Source organism: Xylocopa sonorina, chromosome 12 (genome assembly GCF_050948175.1).
Source record: "Xylocopa sonorina isolate GNS202 chromosome 12, iyXylSono1_principal, whole genome shotgun sequence".
NCBI classification, from domain to species: domain Eukaryota; kingdom Metazoa; phylum Arthropoda; class Insecta; order Hymenoptera; family Apidae; genus Xylocopa; species Xylocopa sonorina.
In genome coordinates, this window is record NC_135204.1 from 8,651,101 (window position 1) to 8,677,035 (window position 25,935).

Below are 25,935 nucleotides of genomic sequence, written 5' to 3' on the forward strand. Positions count from 1 at the left end.
TACGATGATTTCTTTTTACCTTGTTTCTGTGCAGTCGAAACTGCGTGACTGCAGTTTATCGATACAATGAAAGAAGTTCTCGTGTACTGTGCAAATCGAGGGATGGTTGTATATACATTATAAGTGTTCGTAACAGAATTCCTTTCAATATATATAGACTTGGAAGCATTTAAGAAAGTGAATACTTTTTGTTGAGAAATTGTTTCAGCACGTCTTTCGGACTGTACAGTATATTTCGTTTCCACGGTCACGTGATCGGCAGGTTTCAAAATTTTAAATATAATTCCCGGGCAAATGTATAATGGTGTGATATACGTAGAGGATTAGAACGAATAGATAAAAAGAGATAAGAAAGATTCGATATGCTTTCCCTAGGCATTCGAGGCGAATGTATAAAGCGTGTATAAAGATGTCTCTAATTTTTTATACATACATGTCCTTCTCTTTTTTTTCTCTCTCGACTTCGTCGATGTAATAGCGATTATTCTGTACATCATCCATAGTAACTAAAATTGAACGTTTCTTTTCACAATGTCATCGTGCAATGACACAGCAACGTTACCTGGCGAATTTTTGTATTATTCTAAGGACAATAATTTTATTCATGGCATCAGATGTGCGGTTTGCAAAATGCGTACAAGTATATATATATATGTATATCGGCTAAATGCATGAAAAGTACATTTGTGCTAGCGATTCAATGGTTGAAGGAAGTATTAGACGAAAGAGGAGAGAAAAAAAAAAACAATTATGTGACAGACCAAGTATTAGAAAACGTAAAACTTAGGGGGAGAGAAGATACACAGGAACTCAGAAACATCTTACATGCAGATTTTACATATCCGTGTTCTACTTAACGACCATGAAATTTTAAATAGATCCTTCGAGAGCGTTCTGTTTAATGTAGTGCATAGCTGATTGTATTTCATTTTTATCAAATCTCCGTGTACCGTGTATCATGTGCGTGTGTGAACTGAACATCGACGTAACTCGAATTTATGTTGATTCCATGAGGAAATATTTGCACTCGTGTGTATCGATATTTTTCTCTATGGAATCATCGGTATCCTCGTTCAATTCACGCACAATGTAGACTTCTAGAACGGTAGGGCAAATAGTACAGCGATAACATGTACCTGTCCATATTGACCAGTTGGCGTTGCCTCTACTTACGAATGGAGAACAGATCCGAGTGGATTGCAGGATTACATTTACAAAATTGTAACGAGAAATGTTTGTTGTACATCCTGCAATACTCTCAGATCTCATATTCTATACTATTTCACTTCTATCGTTGATTTCTTAGTAAGAATAAAATTGTGATTCTCTGTTAATTCTTAAGAGTGATACCAATGGCACTATTATTATTTGATGATGGTGTTACAGTTTAAACATAGTTAAAAATCTCTTTCCCGGGTAAATAGTACAGAATTAATAAAAGCGAATTATTCATTCACAAGGAATCACTCTTAAGATGGAAACATCTAATTCTCATCGGTGCTGTTCCAATATATAATTAATTTAATATTACATAAAAGGAAATCCATTCAATCTTTCGTTCAGCTGTGTATTATGTTTTCCGTGAAACCGTATAAGCGTGCAAAGAAAGATGGAATATTTTAAGAGGCAAGTTCGTATTGTACGAATAATGAGGCGACTTAGGGAAAATGAGATACATAAAAGAAAGAGATGCGCGAAACAGAGAAAGAGAGAGATATATATATACAAATATAAATATATATATTTAATAAAGAAAAATAACTCTTCGCAGAGGAAATGTAAGTTCAAAGAAGTATAGAAGGATTAGCGTGAATAACGATGGTCGAGGATTCGTTACTTCGCAGTGTGTTTCGAGGGAGAGAAAGGATAAACTATAATGAGTTGTCAATATTGTCAATAGAGCGCGTTATTAACCAAAGCTTTAGCTGCGAATAGAAATGGCGATTTTAACGAGAGTATTCTTGCAAAAACGGGATATCGTAGACGGAGTGTGTCGTTATCGCATAAATGAATTTTAAGTTTAAAGAGCTTCTCGACGAGATGCTGTACGATAGAAAGAGACGGGATCACGATATCTCGTTACACTTCATTCGTTTATTTATGACAGTGTTTTCCAATCTAATAAACGAAGAAATCTCTTCTTGACAGTTTTCCACATTTTTAAGAAACCCCATTAGAACTTCGTACACAAGACTTATGATTGGTGTTGGTTAACTTTCTTTTGTATGTTACGTAGCTATGTAAGTAATTATAAATTATGGTTTTAGTAGGGGTTCCTATATCGAAGCTGTGATTGGAAAACACTGTCATTTTACCCTTTCGATGCGAAGTTGCATAATTGTTAGCTGTTTAATTAATCAGTGTTGTCCTTGGTTAAAGCTTCTTCTGTTGTCTTCTCTTGTCTTTTCTTCGTGCGCTGGCAATAAAGAGATTGACATATCTCCGAAAGTAACACAAAGGAATGATAGATTTGTTGACTTTGAAGTTGGTATTACTGTGCGTAGTACCACTTACAAAATGGTATCTTTTAACCCACTGACGAGCAACCTTTTTTCTGCTAATTGCCGTTCTACTCATCATATTTATCTACACTGAAACGATACTCTTCCAAAAGTTTCACAGATTCTTATATCATACTAAGAGCAACGATAGTTTGTTTTACCTGATTACGACGAATCGCACAATTTAAGGGAACTGTACGCGCAGTCAGCAGGTTGCTCATCATTGCCTTAACGCTTTGAAGCATAATGATTTTACTGCATTCGAACTGTGGAACAGCTTCGCAGATCGTAATCTAGCGAATCACTCTTCGAAGTCCGCATAGCAACTAAAAATAGAGAATTGATAACTTTTAAAGAATGAATTTATTGGGTGATCATTTTAACCATTTACTGGCGTGTGATAAAACTAATTTCAGAAAGTTCCAAGGGTTAGACTTAGAAGCTTAGCTTGGACAGCATTGATTTAATCATTTGACTTATGACAATCCTGTAACTGAAAATGAAAACTTCAGATTTTCATGTTATGAAGGGATTATACTAACGCACTACCTTTGTCTTGTATCGCAATACAAGATCCATTTTCGTGATACGATCATAGAGATCATTTCTCTGTGTACAACATCGATCGCAGAAACTCTTGTAAACGAGAGTACGAGTCTTAATTTATTCTTTATATTTATATTCGTAATCGAAATTAACAGGAGATTTAAAAAGAGAAAAGATTCTTCTGTATAGAGAAGAGCAGACCCTAATTCGGAACAATACTAAACGATTAAAAGTGTATTATATAGTTACTACAGTTGTATATAATGTGTATAATGAGAACAATCTTTTTTTTCAGATCTTTAAGCTTTTCATCCCTTTTAGTCATTATTTTTTCTCTTTTCTTCTGCTCCTTTTTTTTTTAATATATATAGATACAGTATTGCAACGCTAATTTATGAACATTATGTATCATTTACTCTTGTATCTGTAAACTCGACTAGCGACGAAACCTCTTGTAAATAGACATTTCTCGTAATAAAACCTACCTGAAGTAATATTTGGATTTACTTTTGGGACCTGAACCTTCAGATCTACCTTACGACCACTCATGGTGGGGTGATCTGTGACCAAAGTAATATCTGTGCCTGATCAAATGAATGAATAACAATTTTCGTCAGAGAAAAAAAGAAAACAGTGATCGAGAATAATTAAGTTGATTTATTGCAAAGAAACTAAATTCTTCCTATAGCGTGATTGCAAATAAATCATGCCAACTCACTCGCACGAGTATAGCAATGAATTTATTATCGTCTAACGTTAAATATATCGCGTGTTCTGTCTCAATATGCTTCTTTAATTTAATCAAACGATACTTAACCCGTTAGGTTCTGCGAATAAATAAGAAATAAAAGAATAAAAAAAGAATGGCGTTGCTCTTAGTACTCATGCGAACCCGTTTATTGTTGATTAATAAAATAACGACGTCTCGATCCTAACGAGTTAATGCAAATACACCGATGCTTAGGATAAACCAGTCGACATGCGTATTCATTTACAGTAACTTGATAAAACGACGTTAAAATATGCGATATTCTCTTTTTAAAAATCCGTAACAATACAGGGCGGTTAAAATTTTCAATTCGTAACAATTTATTTATACCGTAAACGATATTACCGCTGAAGGTATAAATTTTATATAAATATTTAAATTACCAAAGGTTTAAAAGTTCCATTCAAGTTCTCTCAAATTACCCTGTATTATTAGCATGAAATTTATATCTATATGACACGGATTAAATACGATATACGATAATAGAAAGTATCACTTACAACGTTCTCTTCTCTTTTTACCGCTAGTTTACATGATATGAAAAAATCATACGGCAGTATTTGTTTCATTTGTTGTACAATGCACGCGCGCTTCAACACTAGAACTTCATGTTCGCGCGAGGAATACTATACAGAAGGCACAGATAGTATCGTAGGGAAACGTAACGTGCACATAACAATAACACAGTATTACTTTAAGTCTTCGTTAAACATCAATGTTAGTATTAAAATAAAACGGACAACTTTTCCTCGAAACAGTTCATTATGTACATATTATGTCTTCCGTAAACGTATCTGAGTTTCGTCCAGATCAGTGTACTTCTTACGCTCATTCTGCTTTTCGTACATTTCAATCGTTCCATTGTACTATAATAAAATATAATCTCAGAGATTGTACCTCGGCTGGGTCCGCTCAAACTGAAGGTAGACTTAGCTCGTTGTTCGTTACCCTTGCAAGTGTTACTGATCTGGACAATAATTGCTTAACCCTTTCGAAACACATCTTCCTTACGTCCCTTTCGTCTCGCAATCTCAAGTATGTAAAGTATACTCCAAACTGAAAAAAATAATACTACCCATCTCAAGAACAAAAAGAAGAGGATTAAGAATACCGACAAACGTGAAATTCCCGTGTTCAAGGCTCCAATTACATGATTTGTACACTTTCATTGGCATAAATTACGTCTCCACATGGCCCTGCAGCTGACCAACTATTTTCCTCACCCAGCCCGCTTGGCTCTGTCCCGCAGATACGTCATCCTTCTCTTCACCACTGTTCTGCACACAACTGTCCCGCGAACTGCTCTTAAGACATTGATACGCTCCACACTCAGGCACAGGGGTCTTCCCCGTAACTTTACTATCTAATTCTTGCTGTCCTTTCAAAAAAACTGTCTTAACTTTCAAGTAATCAGGCTTCTGGGCAACGCTGGGCTTGCATCTCGGCGCAGCGACATTGTGTCCCGAATTTCCTGTCGTGAACGACTCTATTCGTTTCTTTAGAGGTACAGGTGGCGCCACTTTGCTCTTCAGGGGCGCGTAGTCCTCGGAGGGTTGACTCGAAAGCGATTTGGCCACCAGGATCTCCTCGATGTCGCTAAATATTGCACTATCCCGAAACGCGTCGTCCACGTCTGTGTCTACGTAGTTCTCGATCATCTCGAACGATTTTTCATAGAAACTATCTGTCTCGCTCTCTCGATTCTCTACACTTTCTTCGTCCTCCTTCTCTTCCTCTTCCTCCACCTCTTGTTTAGACTCTTGGGGCTGGTTGTTCGTCTGCTGACGTCGTTTACTGTCGAAGAACAACACGGTTGGGTCCGCGTAGTCGGACTGGGCGATCCTAGCTCCTAAACTGGAGCTTCCTTGTTTGTAATAGAGCGAAGGGATCCTTAAATTCGAACTGCCTCTAGCTGTACATCCCACGAGTTCTTCCACATCCGACGAGGACTCCCTGGAATGCTTCATTTTTCCCTTCTTTCGTAACTTACCTGTACTCAACGAACGGAAGTACTTGGTCCTCTCTAATTCCTCGCTACACTCTAAAGTTTCCGTGCTCATAGTGTTCCTTAAACCTTGCAGGCGATTGCCAGCCTTGGACAGAACGTTCTTGAATAGTGCGCTCCCGCTGGTGTTCGTCCTGTAGATCTTGTGATCAGGATGTATATTGGTTGTCGTGGAGGACATGTGCATCTCCGAGTAGGCGTCCGTCAACGTGTCGTCCAGAGAGCAAAAGAAAGTGGACGTCGACGTAGATACAGAGGTTGGAAACTTGGCGATTCTTCCTTCCGGTTGACACGTCGAGGCGTATCTCTCCATGTCCTCTAGGTTAATTTCCGCTGGCTTATCCGAGGCTATCGTGAACGGTCTCTCGCTCATGGGCTTACCGTCCCTCTGCAAGAATCGCGACTTCGTTACGTTCTGATTGGAATTATGGTGAATTTGGAAGCTACGCGGTAGGGATCCACACTTTTGGGGCGACGTTGGCAATCCTTCGCACCGTTTGGTTAACCAGACAGACGGCCGAGTTGGACTGTCGTTCCCATCCAAATCTTTTTCCTCTCGCAGACCTTCCCAGACGTGCTGCAGGTTGTCATAATTCCCGAAACCTTTATTAGGCTTTGTAACTCCTTGAATATCTTCATTTGTACACTCACCATTCACAGTTGGCACCTTCTGATTCGCCTCTGCAACCTGTATTTCCGTTTCCTTCGTAACTGGCGACTGACCAATTACTTCTTCGTTCCTAGACGACGAATTCTCCCTTATCCTAAGCGCAGTTTTAATAACCTTGCTCTCCGTAACGATACTCTGCCTCTTGAACGCCTCGAACACCGCCTTTTTCTCTTGCGCATGATTCGCTTTGTTTTTCGAGTTACTTTCTGCCGATTTATTGTTCTCAGTTTTATTCAGATTATCATACAGTAGCTGTAGAGTGGGTTGATGGTCGCGAGAAGAGGACAACGCGTTCCAAGTGTTGTTAGTTTTAACGGATCGTTCCCGATGGCTTGTTCTAACGCGCGATATCCTGTTGTTCATGGAATTGTCCGTGGCATAGATGATGTTCTCCGAGTCGCTGTCGTCGGACGTATCAGCGGAGATGTGTTTGTTGAAACGCTGCTGTTGCCTGACGTTGATTGTGCTGTTCGTTCGTTGCTTCTCGAGGAGCTTTTGGAATTCCTGGTTCTGCATGAGGATATGGCCGACTATTTCCTCGACAGTCTGCGCCTGAGTTTGTTGTTCGTTGTTCTCTTTGGTTTCGGTCGATGATGGATTCGCGTGCTTATCGTTCTCGATGATCGCCCGTTCGGTTTCGATGGTAGCCGATCCTGTGTCGCACGTGTCGGCCTTTTGCTCTTCGTCGGACTGGTTCAGAGACACGTAGGACTGGAAACCTGGTTCCGATTTCCTTCTCCAACCGGTAAAACGATCCTAGGCAGAATAACGAAGACATTAATCACTGCTACAGAGATCTTAACTCGAAGTTGAATATTTTCCTATTTAAATACCTTGACTTTCGATCCGCGTCCATCCGAAACTTTAAATCCTTGCTCTCTGGACTCATTACTAGTGGAATCGTCGTTCCGATTTTTCCGTGGCGATGCTGGAGAATCCTGTTATAACATGAGTTCAATGAAACCTTATCGACAAGATGGCAATTTGGAAAAAAGTATACATGACAGAGCTTTTCATACAACCTCAATTGTAGTCTCAGACTTTCTGCCACTTCTCTTGAATTTTTGCCTAATCCCTGTTTCAGACCTCCGTCTCTCTTTTTCCTGTTTCCGTTTCTCTAAGTACTCTGGGGGAGCAGAATGTTGCTTCTTCATCATCCCTCTGTCTGCCAAAGCGTCGTCTGTAAGAGTATTAGAATAACTGTGTTACTGGTGTTGATTATGAAGAAAGATTGTCACGGTTGACGGTGTAACAGTACCATCTGGTTGTGTTTGGCCCAGCTGTAAGACTAATTGCCTAGCATGCAGAGGTATAGCGGCCTTGTAGTTTTCCAGAATCACCCTCTTTATCTGCAGAGTCCATTCCCTCTTCTGTTCCAAGTTTCGTGCCTGATAAAAGCGACAAGTATAATCACTGTGAAAAATATCGTTGCTGTTTTTGATAACTTGAATTCCGTTTAATTTTATTTACCTGTAAGGTATACTGTAGCCTAGGATTATCGAAAGGAATTACATGGAAACTCAGTGGTTCTCCCGGTATGCTCTCGATAAGCATTAAGTTTGAACACTGCGAACGCAAAAATTAGGAAAGGTAAAATAATATTCATTAATAACGGATGTCCATGTATAGTAATGAAAAACGTACCAGGATGTGAGTTTTATAGACTAGAAGGCCATCCTCCTTCTTCTTTGTAAGTAAAAGCATGCGATCGAACAGGAAAGCGTGCCTGGGTGCCTTCGCCCCGCGCATTCTGAATTTTCCTTCCGCTACCAGCTCCCCGCTGCTAGTTATATCCGGACCAGTCCAATCGTACAACAGAGACTGGATCTCTTGAACACGCACCGCGTGCTCGCATCTTCGTTTCATCGCGTTTATATGCTTTGCGATACCAGTCATAGCGGCTAGTGCTTCCTCGATCGCTTTCCTGCCTTCAGTCTCATTTTCTCTTTGTTCACACTCCGCCCCGTACTCTTTTGATAAATTCTGTAAATGTTCGAATGTATAAAACATTCCATCTGAGAAGGAATAATCTTTCTGACATACCTCAAGAAGTAAGTGATACTTGAGGATCCTTTGGACAGGCTTTAGGAGGAAGGATCCAAGAGGTAACGCGTGGTGCAGAGCTGCTTGTCTCTCTCGGAACGCCTGAGCAGTCTCTTCTTGGCGCATTAGTTCCGTCAGAACAGCATCTGTCCTGAAGTGTGTTGCGTTAATATCCAATCAACCCATTCACGAATAATAATTAATCGTCCCAATGGATTCTTTAATCAAATTTTACCTTGGATAATTGGTGCAGTACTCTGTATACACCTTGAACCCTGAATTGTGTTTTATGAATGTGTTTGCGACACAAACTGGATCCAAATTACACTTCTCTATCTCTTTCAGGAACTCTCTAAAATCAGATTACGATGGCTACAAAGAATTTTCTATTTCGACGCTCCGCAATGATGGAATTAAAAGTTTCGTTACCTGTTGAACTCGTAAATGTCTTCGATATTGCTAAACAAGTCACTCAGTTGCATTTGATGCACAAACGATGCCGGATCGTTCCTCCAAAAAATGAGGTAACCCTGAGAGGAGCGGAAAAAATTAAGATTTACGAGTTAGACAAGAAAGTGGCAAAAGTGGGATCAAGGTTTACCTCGATGACTTGCCGCAAGTGCTCCACGTATATTGCCTCGGTGTCGACTATTTCGAGCAACACCCTCTCTACGGGATTCTTATCGGGATCGCAGTAACGTGGCCTGAAAAACAGTAGGTCCTCTTCTGCGCTGTTTCTTCGCTGTCCACTGCGATCGTTTCCTATTTGACAATTGCTCTCCGACACTGTCACCACTCCACTGTCTCCAGAACCTGCTCCAATCATTTTATTCTTTAGTGATCGAATTCATTTATTGCAGCATTTAAAAAATGTACAGACTAGACTTAGAAGAAGAAATTCCTAATATTTTCAAGAAAAAAACTTCTATTCAGAGGTCTGTATGCAATTGCAATGGAACCAAACATTGCAGGTACAATCCTACTCCTCAAACAGGTTCTGAATAGTACTAAGTAGCTTCTAGCGACGAAAGTGAAATAACCATCTCGGAGGACGGTTGTTTTTTTTATGTAACGTGCTATCAGACAGATGAAAGATCGTCGAGATGCGCGTGTTTCCTCGCTATCCAGGTCGTGGCAACGGTTTCCCTTAAAGATGACCAAAGAATGCCGGGAGAGAAGTTTATTGCCATCGTCGCTATCATTACTGTCGTTGCCGTTGATTACGCTACAGCTGAGAGAAAGTCGGAGTCCTTGAAATCTCTTTCGACCAGTATTTCTAGAAACTATGGGATTTCTAAAACTACGCTTCTATTTTGTCTTGCAATTATTACTTCTCAAGCATGAATTTGTACCACTGAATTATTAATAGCATCGATTATTCATGTCCCTCAACTTAACGTAAGCATATACCAGCGATTATTGCGCATCAGAATGGCTACTATCAACAGAGATAAGAAACGTCTCGGCTGATAAGAACTTTTGTTCCTAACTTTCTGTTATTCCCCACCTCACGACCTAATCCTACCCAAATCCAGTCCCAAGAATTCCCTAGGGACTAAACAGAGAGCCCAATAAACCCCTCCTTCGTTCCATCAAACCTCCACCTGTTCCTAATCTCTAGTATTTGCTAGGAACCCACAAGAGGCCCAAGAAACTCCCCAGAATCCTTTCGAACCGGTCCTCTGGTCCCACAGAGCAACCTCGCCGGACCACTCCGGGGCCCTCACCTTGAGAGCTGGCGCAAGTGTCTGCCAGCGACTCGACCGACGCCAAATAAGGATTGATGGTGCACGCGTTCCCCTGGTTGCTGCATCCGCTGGACGAGCTGCTGGACTCCACCGAGCTCCCGGACAGCGGTCTGCCGCCGTTGCTGCACCGTCTGCTGTACCTAAGCGGCGTCAATCCATTACTTTCCCGTCTATAAGGCTTCTTCTCTATGGCGCACTCGTTCCGGTCCTCTTGCTGCCCGTTCTCCACCGTCCGGTACACGTCGCTCTCCTTCTCAGGCGTAACATCGACCGCCACGACTATGTCCACGGTGTCCTCAGGTGCGGCGTGCTCCTCCATGGTGTCCTCGTGCGAGGTTTTCGACAACTCCGGATGAAACTGGCCGAATATGGAGCCACGATGGGACACCAGGCTCAGACGCTTCTGCAACGCCGCTGGTATGTTGCAGGTCGACGATAGGACCACGTGATCGCTGTAGCCATTGCCATTGCCACGGCGGGCTAGATCGTCGAACATCCCCAGCAGCTGAGGCACCAGGTCCGTGGTAGACCCTGGAGCAAATGGAAATACGAATTTTTATTAATCTTCCGTCGATTTGAAAAACAGCATATGCGATTTTAGTAACGTGCAACGAACATTGCTGAATACAACGGTTCTATTACCAAGTGGAGTCTACTTTGAGAAACCTCGAGAGCATTCCGCAACCTGGTTACAATATCTCAGCACGATGATCGGAGTTAGAAAACAGAGTCTCGTTTCAACAATCTTCCACTCGGGACGCGATAAGATCGAAAGAAAGCTAGAGGGATCGGGCCTGGCTAGTAGCGGTGTTATTGGAAGCCAGACGGCGCGATTTCGCGCGTGCAACGGGGAATTTCGTTTATTGCCTGTATAGCCGGCGTGTGTGCGTCTGCGGAGCAGAAACGCGCCCGTGCTTTTGCTACGCGCGAAGCATAACAATATCGTATAAACAAACGGGCCGGCCCTGATGGTTTCCAATTCCCCACGGGGCAGACGTGAATCAACTGGTCCAATGAACTTGTATGCGCTTACGCGCGAACCGCGCGCGGTTTTTGCATTTCGCGCGCCTCCTCAAACGCTACAGGGTGATCCAGAGAGAAAGTACCGCTGGCGAAAGTGCCGCGTTTTTAACTTCTTTCAACGCGCATCGTAATCCCAGATATTTTTACGCCCTTTTCGTGAATGAACAGTCGAGATTTAATTTAATTTATTCTTATAGTCTGTGGAGGGGAACATCGCGGTGATAACGAGTCGAGCGAAACGTACGAGCTCGCAACGCAACGGCAGAGGGTAGAGGAAGTTATTCTTTCTGGGATTTGCAGCTGCGTCGGGCATAAATGCAAACACGACTCGTAAAGAACGCGCAAGGTAAGCAAACTGTATTTTTGCGCCAGGCGATTTATCGATGGACCAATTTGTCTGCCGGTCATTTGCGTCCATGAAGTAAAGTAAAGCACACTTGTTCCGCGCGTCCCTCGTAAAACATTCTTTCGACTCGTTCTCACGAAAAATCTCTCATCCTCTGCTACTATACTTACGCGACATTTTTCATCTTTAAATGTCCCGGCAACCATCCCAACGCGTCTCGTCCTTAACTTTCACAAGACTCAACTCGTGAGTGGTATCTTTTAAAAGGACCAAAGTGTACACCGTCTCGTGTGACGCAGAAAAATATACAAAATATATATACAGGGTGTTCATCGTCTATTGATCGTTTACCAGAGGAACGATTCTCGATAGAGATCGCGAATCATCTCGACGCGATCGGTCGTACGAATCACGATCCGTATCGGCACGGGGAAGTAACGAGGAACGAAATCGAGAGAATAATAGCGGTCGCAGAGGCGGATCGGTACGGCGGTGGTCTCTTTCACTCCGCTCCGCTCCGCTTTGCTCCGCTTCGCTCGTTGCCGGCCATATGCGTTCCTGGGCTGATCGCGATGTTGCACTTGGCTGGAACTCGGCTAATAATAGAACCGGGACCAACTTTCGTCTCGGCCTCGCGTGCACCAGCTTCCTCGCGGCTGTCACGCTCGAGACCGACGACATGCTTGTACAGCGGGTCCCACCTCGACGCTCTTACATTCTCGACCCTTTGGAATATTATTCTCGTCGCCAGAATGGAAATTTCTGATTAATGTCGACGAGACGCGTATCTCGCACGTTTAGTCTGGTGATTAACGAACGCGGTGATCGTGTGGTAATTGGGGTCCGACTGTTTGTCGTTGCTAATTTTCCGCTGATTAAAAGCGGACGGTGGGCTGGCTGCGATAGCCCAGTGGAAACGATTTACTTCCGGCGCGAGGAGATGCAACGCAGAGAGGGTGGGTTTGTTGGGACGGCTGCGCGGTGACCTCGTTTCTTGATTTGTGGGAGGCTGGTCGCGGCGATCTAGCGTTGATTAAGCGATCTTTCAATGGGGAAGATAGTCCCCCCCGTCGGCACGTTCGAAATAGTCATCGCGTGTGCGGAGTTATCTTTGAAATTAGATTGTTTGAAAATAGAAATTGGAACGGATTACATATTTTCCGTTTCGTCCGTACTTTCCACCGAGGCGGTTGGAATTTAATTAACATCCCATGCTTTCTGATTCCTAGACGTATCCTTTTCGGTGTTTCCTTCCTTTTTTCTTCTTGATCCAATACTTTTATGCTTTCTCGAATGCGTACGCGGAGTTATCGGAGCTTTCGAAGTTCGTAAACTTTTACTACATCTCCCAGGGACATTAAATATGTATCGTCTGGAGAGATTTAAGATCGTAATTCGCTTAGGAAGCGATGCTCCACTTTCTCGGTTCCCATTAGTTCCTCGATGGCTCTTTCCAAGTTTCAGGATGCGATTTGTCCATTCGCGTTCATGTAAAACGGCGCGTTTATGCGCGTCCGAGAAGTATACCGCTTGGCTGGTCTTCAATGGGGCGTCGTGGGAAAAGTTGGAAATCACCAGCCAGCTCAAGTACATTGAACTTCACTGCCACGGTAAAGAACGGCTACGTTGACATCTATATACTTTTTATCGTGAACGGGGACCACTGTACTCGCTTCTACAGGGTGGTCCAACAGTCCTCGATCACGTCTAACGAAAACCATTCCCATAACTAAATCACGCTCGTCAAGAATAATTTATCGAACTTGGAATAATAAATTCGTCGAAGCTCCGCGTTTTCTTTTCTTTTTTTTCCAAACCAATTTTCCCTTCAATCGTCGATCCGCTATATTTACTCCTTCGAGAGGAATTCGAAGGCGCTTGGGATGAGTTTTATTGGCTTCGAAGTTTGCTCGAGATAAAATAAACCGATATCTCGGTGGTAGGAGATCAATTTCGCGGATAAACCTGATGATACTCCTCGCGTAAGGTTTGGATTTACCGCGATCCACTTTTATGCCCCATCTCGCTCAGTCAGACGCTTTCCTCTCGGTTATTCACCTCGAGATATGCCCGGAACGACCCTGTTTCTCGTCTTTGCGAGCTCGGATTGATTTTCTTCCTTTACGAAGCGACTGGCGAACGGAGAACCGGGTGCTAACGAAGGACGAGATTAAGGACACTGGATGAAGCGATCGTGCCGCGGGTATCTCCGCGGATATTAGCTGGAACTTTGAGAAATTTGTACCCCCCCTCTCGATTAGAAAAATATGCCCTGATTAAACGCCAATTCGTTTTTATCATCACGCGTTCCTACCTATAAATATACAGGGAACATAGTTCCTGCTCGTCATCGAACATTTCTGGCGCCAAGGTATCCACGATTAGCTAAAAAAAGAACTTCCTGTACAGGCGACCGTAGAACGCGCACCACCGATTCGAATCTAAATCCTCGGCTAACGACCGGACCGCTTGCTCCTGATTAAAACAAAAACGAACCAGCCGATCTATCAAAAGCGACCTTAACGATCCAACCCCACACCGCGTCCGCACACTTTCCATTTCCACGTGAACCGAGCGTCGTAAACCAGACCGTACGCCGTGCGCTGGTGCGACTCGCTGATAAGGCGATATTAATTGCAAGATAACACGCATGGTTTTATATAAACTGACTCCGATTTTAAATCCCCCGCCTCCTACATTAACGTTCACGAGGAGCCTAGAAATTCATTACCGCATTTATTTGAACGCTTCAGAACCGATTGGTAATCAGCTATAGAGATATTGTTAACTCTACGACCACTTTATGAATAAAATATTCCACGACTACTACGTTGGCGTTCCTGTAATAAGTAAGCGGATAATTCGCAGAGGAACACAGCACGGCAGACAAGCAACGTAATTGTTCCGCAGTCACGAATTGCGTCACGTGATTGCGGATCAACGTTAACGACGGCTCGTCCTGGTAGCACGCAGGGACGATCCGTTTCCCCGCAAAAGTTTGATGGCAACCGCATTCCGCCGTAATCCGGGACCCGTTCCACGAGGGACACGAGACGGTTGCGCGACGTCAGGGGCTACAAAGGGCAATTAAGTAACCGCCGTTTATCACAGCCGATTTATGGCGTTACACGGTAGTTACGAAACGATTATCCGCGCCTTGGCACGAGCTACGAGACAGCAGGAAGGGGGAGAAGAAAAAAAGGACCGAGCTTTCACGAGGAACCTTGCGGTCTGCCCCAGAAACGGGGAACGGAGATTTTAATTGGAGGAACGAGATCGCCATTTTTGGGGTGACCATGGAGGATATACCTTAAACTTACTAGATTCCCACCGCAATCTCTTTTCCAATTTACTTGCAATCAGTCGATTCATTTATAACATTATTATAAACACAAGAGGTTTCGCAGCATTATCGCAGCGATGAAATCGAAGAAAAACATCCAACGCCTTCTCCATTTCCATCCAACCTTCGTCCACTCTGTATCGAATTTATTCCCCGCTGACCAAGGAAGAAAAATGGCAAGAAACCGAAGTGAGGTGAAACGAACCACCGACGTCCTCGAACCGACTACTGCACGATACAATCCCCAGAAGACGGCATTGAGAGCGCGGGCAAGGCCTGTGTCACAATGCCCGGCAGCGCTCGCAACCGTGTCATAACCGCCGTGTACGTCACCCAGAACGCGACCAGCTGCGCGCGGTATGCAAAATGATAAAATACGGGGCCGTTCTCCGCGCGGAGAACGGTTCGAGAGGCGTCGCGTCGGTATTTTCGCGGGCCACCGGTTAGTCATCCTGCGTTGCTCGCGGCGACGACGTCCATCGTGGACCGCGTCGACGCGTCCCCGTGTGACTCACGGCGACGCGGCAGGCATGCGGAGGCGCGCATCGTGCCACTCGAGACAGACGGGCCCTCTCGCTCGTCCATCGCTTTTCGTCAATGAACCGTCGTTCCCGACACCCCTTTCCCTGCCTCTGCTTCGCTATTTTTACCGTCGAGCAACGGGGCGCCACGTTAGCCCCGCCATCTTCCCATTTGATTATTCGAGGTGCTGGCAAATCGCTGGCGGAGGATGACTGACCGTTGCTCGGAGGGGAAATTGAATGGTTGTGTACGTATGAAAGCATTTCTTTTATAGAGAATTCAAATTGAGGATATCATTGTTATGGTATGATTGTTGAGGTCTGGAATTTCTTATGGCTTGGATTGTTATATTGCTGTGTATCTATTTGTTGTTACTGTTATTTTAGTCGTCTGTCGCGGTGCCAAGAACAGTTTTTTCACGGATGTCCATTAGAATCAAAGTCAATGAATTTTTAGTGCTCGTCCAGCGAAAGGGTAATAGCCTCTTAACACTCTAGATTGTTACCTCACGTGTATTTTTAAAGGTTACAACTGCAGATGATAAAAGACGCGATCAATTTTAATCCTTTCGCCGAAAGGCAGTAAAAAAAGATGTTTAATGCCCGTCCCGCTGTTATTGCCTCAGAGTGTTGAACTGCGAATCGATTACGCGACACCATTAACTGTCGACGATATAATTCGCGGTAACGTTTAACACTTCCAGCCGCCACTTTCGCTTGTTACTTTCATAAATCACGTTTCGGATGACGCCGCGATTTCTATTTGCGCTGCGGCCGATTCGATGTATCGAGTAACCCGCGGAAAACGGGGGGAAAAAAGCAGGAAGAAATTATCCTCGCGATCTTTTCGTTGCAAAATAGAACGAAACCTCTCCGACAATTAAGTTAACCTTTCGATCGTGGAATTGCAATTTTCAGCTTGTCAGATCTCCGTCAGAGATCCAGCGAGGAGTCGTCACGCGGATTTCATTTCTCTGGACAAGCTGAACACTTCTTTTATCGGATAGGATGTAACAACCGCAGTCATCGACGGTGCAGCTTCCTCCAACACGTCCAGCCTTTTTCCATGAGTCATTGAAATTCCTTGGCATTCTTCGTCGACGGTCGTCTGGCGTCTTCCATCCACGCATTTATTAATCCCCGTTCAACTTGGGAAACCTGTCGAATTCATCTTCGATTCATCGTCGCATCCATCATTCCACGCTTCCTTCCTCCTGGTAATTCAACAGTTATTCTTTCTCCATGACGCGCGTGTATAATCCATACGGTGTAAATCACACTTTCTCCCGTCTAAAATAGTTAAAAATTCCAGTAGAGATTCCAAACCCTTCAACATCTCTTGGCAATCTTCAAAGTATTCGCTGGAATAATTAACAGCTATTATTCCATCAACAACTCCTCTCGTCCCACCGAAGAATCGTGAAAAAGAGAGCCTCGAAGAAATTCCAAAGAACCTCAAAAACAAAATTCCCACAAAACGCTGGAGGAATTCGCTGAGACAACATCGTGCCCTCCGTCCCCATAAACCTATTATCGTCTCCCTGCAAAACGGATCCACGGAGAGGCACCGCGTCCGATTCAGTTTCCCGTCAAAGCGAAAGAATGCCTCTGATCCCCGGCTGGCTGGTCTCCAAATTTCACGGTGCCCACGGCCGCGTTCGGGACGAGGGAGGCGAGAGAGGCTAATGGGCACCGCGAATCCTTTCACGTAGCGCACGAGCAGCGTGCATCAGGGTGCAGGGAATGCCGGAAAAGACAGAAAACCGGCGGCAGCCGGGACAGAGAAGGACGGATCGCATTCGCGTCACGTATAGAACCGCGGCAAGGATCACGTTTGCGCCAACGTGGGACTCTGCTCCGGAATTCCATGCCTGCCTGCCTGCCCTCACTGCCTTTTGTAACCCCTTATCTGTTCCTGGAGATGCACCCGGAAGCCCTGCATTCCGCGCAGGATAATGCAACCTCGCCGCGTCAGAGGTGTACACTTTCTCTTCTGTTGCGCAGATGACGGTGTGATCGAAGGGTTTTCCTCTCGAGCTTGCACTTTGAACAGTGTGTAGCACGTGGCGAAGAGGAACGGTGATCGTAAAACTGGTGGCTCGGTGTAGTTTGTAGATAAAAGGTGTCGTAGATGGTTGTTTTTGGACTCTTGGTTGTGACTCTATTTTGGAATTGATTCCTTTGTCGAGATTTTGGCAGTGCTACATGCATCGTGCGAGTGTGTACGCTGTTGCGCAACGTACGCTGCGCAATTGGGCAAGAAGCTGAGTGGAAAGACCGCAGCATAAATTTTAAGCCTTCCGCCTTCTCATTAAGCGGTAAGATGAGAGTTTCCAGGTCGAAATACTCGGCGCATACTTGCTGAGAGTAGAAAGTAGGAAAGGTTGCAATGATTTATGAGGGGTTGCGCTTGAGGAATATACCGAGGGTTGCAGGGTCCACGAAATGCAAGTATGCACCTGGCCTTTTTACGCTAGAACACAATACCGAGTTTCTTGCTGTAAATCTTTCCAGAGACTTAACATTTTCGTCTGTACATCGAAATGAACCGAAGCTAAGTTATAATGTATGGTACAGTTTCTATTTGGGCCGTGTAGTAAAACCATTTGCGATAACGTTTTATTTCATTCAAAAGAAATTTGATTACACTCGGGAGGAAAAACTTAAGAAACAGCGTAATCGACGTCGAAAGACCGGAAGTGGAAGATACACGATAATCTATCGAAAGCTACACCATGGAGATACGATAGGAACCGAAAACAGTTCAAGCATCGCACATGGACGGTGATATTTACTGCTCCATTTCTCTATCCTTACGTAACGGAGGCAAATCCACGATCGATAATAGAAATCGCGTGGAAACGCGGCCGAGTCGTCGTTTGTACGACGATAACCCGATTTCACTGGCGTCTGAACGATCGAATAATAGATCAGGCTACAGATAAGCGTTATCGTTAATGAAAAATAATCGTACAAAATCGCGACTCCTACGTGTCTTCTCCGATATTCATCGTTTCGACCAGAATGCTTCTGTTTCATCAGCATATCGGCGAATAAAATTTCTTTTCGAACAAGAATCTAAAATCGCAATAAACTCCGCATTGCAACCATTTTTATTTGTCATCATATCAACCAAGAGGAATGTTCGTTTCATTTTTAATTAGGTCAGTGTTTATTTTAAAGCTTCCACTTTACGAAATTATCTAGGAAAGATTAAATAACGCGCGCAGACATGCTAATGATTTTATTAGGCGGAAATGATATGTCGCTGACAAGTCTTCCCACAAGAGCGACCATTAGACTGTGACTGTGTTCCAAATGAATCACTTTATCGCGATAAGTAAGAACAACGCAAACAGATACGAGGTCTTCCGACGAAATGAAAATTATTGTTCTCGTTTCGTGAAAACAAAAAAAAATATGATCATTCAAGTCGCAGGTAATAATACGAGTGTCAACAATTCCATTGGAATCATTGCTAAAAATATATCCGACAGTCACGTAGTTACCAATGTCAATCAAAAATATATTAATTACACAAAGCTGAAAGTAACGTTGAAATTCTACTGCCGTGAGGTAACTGTAGTATTACAAGCAACCGAGAAGACTGTAAATATTGGCTCTTTCAAGGCTCAATCGTCAGAGCCAACAACCTGTTCAATCAGACGCACATTTGCCTAACAAATTACTCGAAGGAACCCTACCTTAAAACCCTGCTCCGCAACTCTGAACTAAAAATCAAAATTCTCTTAATCCAATCCCATTTATATATCATTTATACGCGATCATCGGTAGATAAACATCGAAGGTACATTTTATTTCTATTGACACGTCAATTGACCCAAAATCGTGCCGAGCTACTGCGCTGATAACCTCGATTGATCCACTCGGGAGTGAAACAGATCGTCACGATCCTCACCTAATCGTTCGATATCCACGAACTCGAACCGCAAAAAAATTGAACGAAGACCAACGATCGATCGATTCGACTTCCGTGAGCCGCTGGCGACAAAGATCGCGTCTGGTTTTTATCGCACGCGATCGGTTCGCCATTATCCCCCGCGAGATTACTCACCGGAAGTGGCAGCAGAAGACGAGGAAATGGAAGAGGATCCAAACGATCAAACTGGCACGTTCACTGTCATTCCGATCGTGGGAGATGAAACGCACCGCTGTGTCCGTCAGCGAAAAGAATCGATCACTGTGTGGCTCCGTCGAAGAACGATCTCGAACGAGCGCGCACGATCCACTGGCGAAGTTTAATTGATCGACGATGAACGCAATCGAGCACCGCGCGGTCTTCGCTTCCTGATCGACGGACGGTTTGTTGTCACGAACGCCTGCAGTTAATGGTATTTCGGATCGGATGCGTGGTCCGCGCGAACGTGGAGCAGGTAGGGCGCAGCCTTCGCCGCTCGAGCAACAGGTAGACACTGTGGAGAGAGGCGAAGATGGGAATGGAGCGACTGTGCCACTCGGATAGACGGATCCGAATGCCGACGAGCGTCGCTCGAGGTTAAGTGACGTCCACAATATGCGTGATACACCGCGTCACGCTGAGATACGGGATCTTCGATGCGATTTAACTATTGCCATCGCAAATTTTTCGATCTCCACGTCGTTTTCTATTTCTACATTCGTAAACTATCTTATAATCCTTATAAAAGTAGCTTCTGAATAAGAACTCTATACGGAGTATGTTGTCGTATGCTTAATAAATTCAACGAGATTGTACCGCTATAAGACTTCCGGTTCCTTCGAAGTTTCGATTCCGAGTAAAGCACAGATTCACCGTACGCTCCACTTGCTACGATCTAGGAAACAGGAATGAGATGGATAGAAATTGTGGGAAGAAAACGAAACCTTGCTTCGACGAGAATTCCAGCGAATTCGACGAGCGAGGCGGGCATTAACGGAACCAGGATCGGGAACGGGGTAAAAAGGGCGCGGCGGAGGGCGAGGGGATGGAAGTTATCTTGTCCGGTGCCGACACAGTGCAACGCAGCCTCTCTTATCGGTCTTATTAATCATTCAACGAGCGTAACTTGGTTGCATGAAATGGAAAGAACGTATCGCGCAATTGTACGTAACGAGAAGGTTAACAAATTGTGGCGGCTAAGGATGTCATCTATCAGATCGACTCGTGTTACGATTATCGTATAATCTGTCTCGAGTACGTGTCCACGCTCTTACGTCTCTCTCAGCAATTATACAGCCGGCTCGTAGCACGCCCTTTCACGGTGAGATTATCGATCGCACGTGACTCTCGTCGGTTCCCTCTTCCTTCGATTCGAACCACTTAACTCCGTTCGAGTTCCAAATTTTAAACGATACGACGCGTTCGAGTACGAGTAACGATAGAAAAAAATACTGAGAAGGTAATTTGGAGACATCGTGCGTCTTAAAAAATAGCCGAAGAAATGTGTTTCTAAAAAAATTACACGTTTATGCAAATGAAGAAAAAGTTCGGTTGCGTCACTCCACGGAGCAGTTCTTTTCCGACAGGTGTTACGACGGAAGGTTAATTATTCGCCAGATTTCACGGGGATTTCATAATAGCGATAAAAAGTAGGTTGATTCGCACGGGTAATAGAAGCGTAACAGGTCAGCCCCGAGAGGTATTCAATTAACAGCGGTCCCGTACGTGACTAGCTGCGGGGTACCTTTCCTTCCCATTGAAATCGACTCCTCGAAATCTACCGCGAAACAATCTCCAGGCTGATCGAGGGTGGGCTTCATCAAACTCTCGATCTTACGTACACGATACCGCGTACACGTGTGCGGCACAGACGTGTAGTTGCTTCAAGTTTGCTTTGTTAAGATTCTGATTCCAGGCCGGATAATAATGCGTTCTATTCGTCATTGTGCTCGCGGTTTCGTGACCAGACTCTGAATTCACATTGTAATCTAATTTGATCATCGCGTTCAAGAATCGTCTCAAGAAACGTGAATTTTTCATCAGTCATTCACGAATTTTCGCAAGTACCATTTTCCTTTTTCTCTCTCCCCTCATTACACTTGCGAGGAAGTCTGGGTTTTCATTAGAACTCATCAGACCTCCTCCAGACTCCATAATGGCATAATAGTAGACTCGAAGTATGTTAAAGTAGAAGGCATACGGTATGAGACACATTTCCATATTTTAAAATAGTAGTTATGCTGGCCACGTCGCCACGTATGTGGTACAATGGTAGACGCGCTATACACATTGTTCTACATTATACCAGTAAATGTAGATACTAATTGGAACGTGCAGACACTAAACACCCAAATAAGATAAGCTGCTCGATCGCTTTGAATCAGAAAAAAAAGACGAGCTCCCCCACACAGGAGCGCGACAATGCAAAAAACGCCTGCAGATCACAATGAACAACTCAGTCAACCAACCAGTCAGAAGCTGATTGCGCAGACGAGCCAGAAGAAAGTAAAAAGGGAAAAAAAAACAACAAATTCCGCGCCACCAGCGTAGCGTCGAATCAATCGAAAGTGGAGGCGAGAAAAACAGCTGGCCCCAGGGTCACCGGGTTCGCCCGTTGTGAATGGACCCGTACTCGACGCAGGAGCTGAGACGGAGGGGGTTCAATCATCGCAATGAATTACAACGAGCCAGTCACCGAGAGTGACTCACTACGCTGCTCTAGCCGCAGCAGCTCGATAAAGCGCTTTTTCTTGCTCTAACCGTGCCGGAGGAATTCGAGGGAGCCCGGGGGTGCAGAAAGAGAGGCGCTAGAGGAGCCAACAGAAGCGGCCGCTTATGAATCATCCGTGCACGGCGAAATGCTACGGACGGGAGCACAGAGAGACAGCGGTTGGTGAACAGAGGAACACTAGTTGGTCGCGAATGCCAACCTAACGGGACTTCTAGTGCTCTTAATGGCTTCCCCTTGCGCTCTGCCGTTCGAACCGAGCGACTGAACCTGAAAAGACACAGTGGGGGATGTTTTCGACGCTATAATAGGAAGGTGTCGGGTACATGACTAATTCTGTGTCAAGTTTGACTCACTTGGGACAAAATGTTCTGCGACGGGGTGCTAGAATTATTAAATTAGTCATGAGAAGGCTTAGCGTTGCTCAAATATTGTCTAAGCAGTGGGTTACTCTATGTATGCATAGGATTTTCTCAAATATTTTTGAACGAAATTTTTCAAGGGCTGATTCTGCGGGCAAAAATAAGACAAAAACGAAGAGCGGAAGAATTGCGTTTGAAGCTTCGTTGCTGGGGAAAGCGAGTTTAAAAATTCATGGGGTTGCGCGCCAGTTGCATCGGTCTGTTGGCCATTGCCCTCACCATGCGAGTACGCCAGGAATTTTTAAAACCACTTTCCTTGAAATCGAAGCTCCGTACGCAATTTCTTTGCTCTTCGTCTTCATCTTATTTTATCCGATACTGTTTGAAAGCGAAAAAAAGAGGCTCGTAGAAGTCTCCATGGAATCGTTATCAATGACCAATCGTTATGTATCAGAGATAAGTAGTAGATTCGTTTGAGGGTGTTTGACCAGCATTCATAACAGCTGGAGAGCCGCGAAAAATCAGATTTCACGTGTGCCAGCTCCTCGAACATCCTTCCAGTTTCTTTTTTCATTCTTCTTTTTCAACTGAGTGCTCTCTCCCTCTTTCTCTCTTTCTCTCTCTCTCGAGCCGTGCATACCGTGCCAATTATTCTCCGCACGGAAGTTCCACGGCCTGGCGTGAGAGATTGATGCGAGAGTCGATGCACTCCGCGGCTATGTTTTATTCATACCTTTCACCGGGTTCCGATAAAGAAAATTATATTTAAAAGGCGAACGCTGCTAGTAATGTCGCGGCAAAGAGAAAACCGATCCGATACCCTCGCCCATAGTGAAAAATAATACCGTTTTCTATTTGCGATCGATACTTTTATCCTAGAAATTCCGTCTGTTTCCATTATGGTGCCATTGTGCTATTTAAATGTTCTTCTGCTCGACTATAGAAATGAATTTAAATACTATGCGATAAATAAATGATCGCGACTTACATAATCCGCGTTAAGCAACAGTATCGTTCATCTGGTACTTGATTCATGGCTACATATGTTTTATTCGGAAGCTACGTCGATAGCCGCGTTCTCTTGAGAACGTATAATAGCATTTTAGATCCACTTTTACGCAACCGTAAATAAAGTAAGAGAAGAAAAAAATAAATCCCTCTTTTATTGAAGTATAAACGTCTCGAATGACAAATGAGGTTGAAACCCATGTTTGAAGACACTTAACCACAACGCCTCATTGTCACCATAACGGGGGCCATTTCTCGTGAATCACTTCTCCCGATTACGAAACGTATATGACTCGATCGTCACCAACGGAACGCTCTGTCACGGCGTAACATTAAAATTCTTCGAGAACAATCACGATACCGCAAAGCTGAGATAAACCCATTGTCAAGGTTACCAATCTCATGATTGACTCCGAACAAAGGCAAACACCGATCGGTCGCGTAAGCCTCGATCCATTAACCAGCTTTTCACGTAAGAAGGAATACAGGTAATGGTCCCTGTGCAACGCAGTAATTACGTTCACAAAAGTGGCCGTGTTACGCGAACCTAAAAAATATTACGAAGCAGGGGTTGCGAGAGTCGATCGCCATGAAAAAACATCCATATATTAACTCGCGACCCAGTGGCCCCTGAAACCTGCAATTCGCACGACACGCGCCAGCTCGCTGAAAAATGGCTACCAGCCTAACCTAGCCCAACTTGGCGTTATAGACGCGTCGAACCGCTTCTACGGTAGTTTACACGGGTCGAACTAATAAAGTATCTCGCTCAGGCAGCGTTGCTGTTATTTACGAGCATTATTTAACGGATACGCCGGTGGAAACTGTAATTTCGCGTGGCGGAGGCGTGTTCCGTGCCACGGATCCCTCTACGCGTGAAAAAACCCCCTGCCCCGGACTCTATATTTAGTATTTACCGACGCGTCGGGTACTTTCGATGCTGGAGTCCGCTGCGAGCCCTCGACACGCTCGAAAACTGCCACGTTACGAGGATTAACGCATAGAAACGAGACTGAACGCTAGAAGTGCCAGACTTCTGCATTAATCCCTTGGGCAGCTGTGAAAAAAATACAGATGGAACGGTTCAATCGATTCTTTTAGAGCGGCTGGTCGTCACTGGGGTACCTTCGTCTATGCCACTGAAAGTGTTAACGGACCATTTCACCTACATCTAGCGATTCACATAACGGATTTTTGTTTTTGGTATACAGTAACTGGGTTGGTCGGTCCTTTGAAGTCTCTGAATTGGAAAATTCCGATTATCCATCATCGACTTGACCTGGTTGCTTAGCTATTAGACTGCTTGCGCCAAGACAACGAAGAAATTTTCGTGAAACCATATGTAACTATAGTAAAATGGATATGTAACCGTAGTAAGTTCCAACTGTGTAATCCAACCATGCGAGCAAGTGAAAGTAGAATCCAAATCGATGAAATCTATAATTTTCGAATCCAACTAGCAATTTATTCCATCCCTCTCGTCACAAATAATATAATCCGTGCAGCAGTTCGATATGGACACGTTGCATGCATTTGCATATTGAACGAAAATTAACAAATGGAACACTTCGATGGAAAAGGGTAATATAATTGTGCGCTGACGAGGTGCGCTCGCGCTCGAGCACGGTACCGGTGTACACGATGCTGAAAATCGGGTACACCGTTGATGATTACAAACGAGTAAGCGAGGAGATTAAATTATTTCGTAACCAGGAAGCGGAGGCACGAAGGCATTTCACCTGGGACAGTGCCGAGATCGAGCGAGCCGTTTGATCGTTCCAAATGATCGAGTCGATCTCGGTTAAGAATCGCGCGATTCTTTTCCCGTTTTACGCTTGGCGCCAGACAGAAGTAGGCCGTCGTGCCAGCGCGCGGAGTGCTCGCCGATGGTCATTAATTCGCCTCGTGGAAATTTTCGATGGAGACCACGCAACTTCTAAGAAGTCCGTAGCAAACTCGAAACCGTGCGCACGTGAAACACCAGCCGTAACATCAGAGATCGCTCGACGATACGAAGAGTCACGGTAGCAGGATGGCAAACTTTTTTCCGCCAGCCATGGAACGAATATGAATAAATTCGCGTGGAGGATTTGATTGAGCCGGTTGTCGGACCGGTAAGTTAACTCGCTAGAAGGGAAACTTGAAACTGGTGAAAGAACTCGCGTGGTCGGAGACCATCGTGGAAAGTGGAGCAACATTTCAGGGTTCGCGACGCCCCTCTAGAGCTAATCTTCAATTCCTTACGTACGAATTTCCTTAGAGCGAAGTGCTCGAGACCCGCCATCTCGATGCCTCCTCGCGATCCACTTAAAAACGTACCGCCCGGTAACAGTAGACAACGATCGAGGGCGGACCTTATCATTCGAACCTGTTAGCCGAACCTGTCCAGGTTCACACGGAGGG

General features: G+C 44.4%; 1 protein-coding gene across 3 annotated transcripts in view; it reads right to left on the reverse strand.

The window, feature by feature from the left end:
* Positions 1-3,686: 3,686 nt before the first annotated feature.
* The window catches only part of Gefmeso (Guanine nucleotide exchange factor in mesoderm), a 44,085-nt gene continuing 21,836 nt past the window's right edge, over positions 3,687-25,935 (reverse strand). Inside the window, exons 2-14 of one of the 3 annotated variants that reach the window (XM_076905555.1) lie at positions 10,262-10,813; positions 9,136-9,347; positions 8,964-9,064; positions 8,770-8,886; positions 8,535-8,685; positions 8,136-8,474; positions 7,962-8,057; positions 7,750-7,879; positions 7,514-7,671; positions 7,325-7,429; positions 6,473-7,247; positions 6,286-6,398; positions 3,687-6,209 (exon numbers count right to left, since the gene is read on the reverse strand). In XM_076905555.1, coding sequence (XP_076761670.1) covers positions 4,995-6,209; positions 6,286-6,398; positions 6,473-7,247; positions 7,325-7,429; positions 7,514-7,671; positions 7,750-7,879; positions 7,962-8,057; positions 8,136-8,474; positions 8,535-8,685; positions 8,770-8,886; positions 8,964-9,064; positions 9,136-9,347; positions 10,262-10,813 — 4,064 coding nt within the window. In that variant the 3' untranslated portion in view covers positions 3,687-4,994. Of the gene's footprint in view, positions 7,248-7,324; positions 7,430-7,513; positions 7,672-7,749; positions 7,880-7,961; positions 8,058-8,135; positions 8,475-8,534; positions 8,686-8,769; positions 8,887-8,963; positions 9,065-9,135; positions 9,348-10,261; positions 10,814-25,935 lie in introns of all 3 variants that reach the window. The other 2 variants (XM_076905554.1, XM_076905553.1) reach the window with 2 other exon arrangements.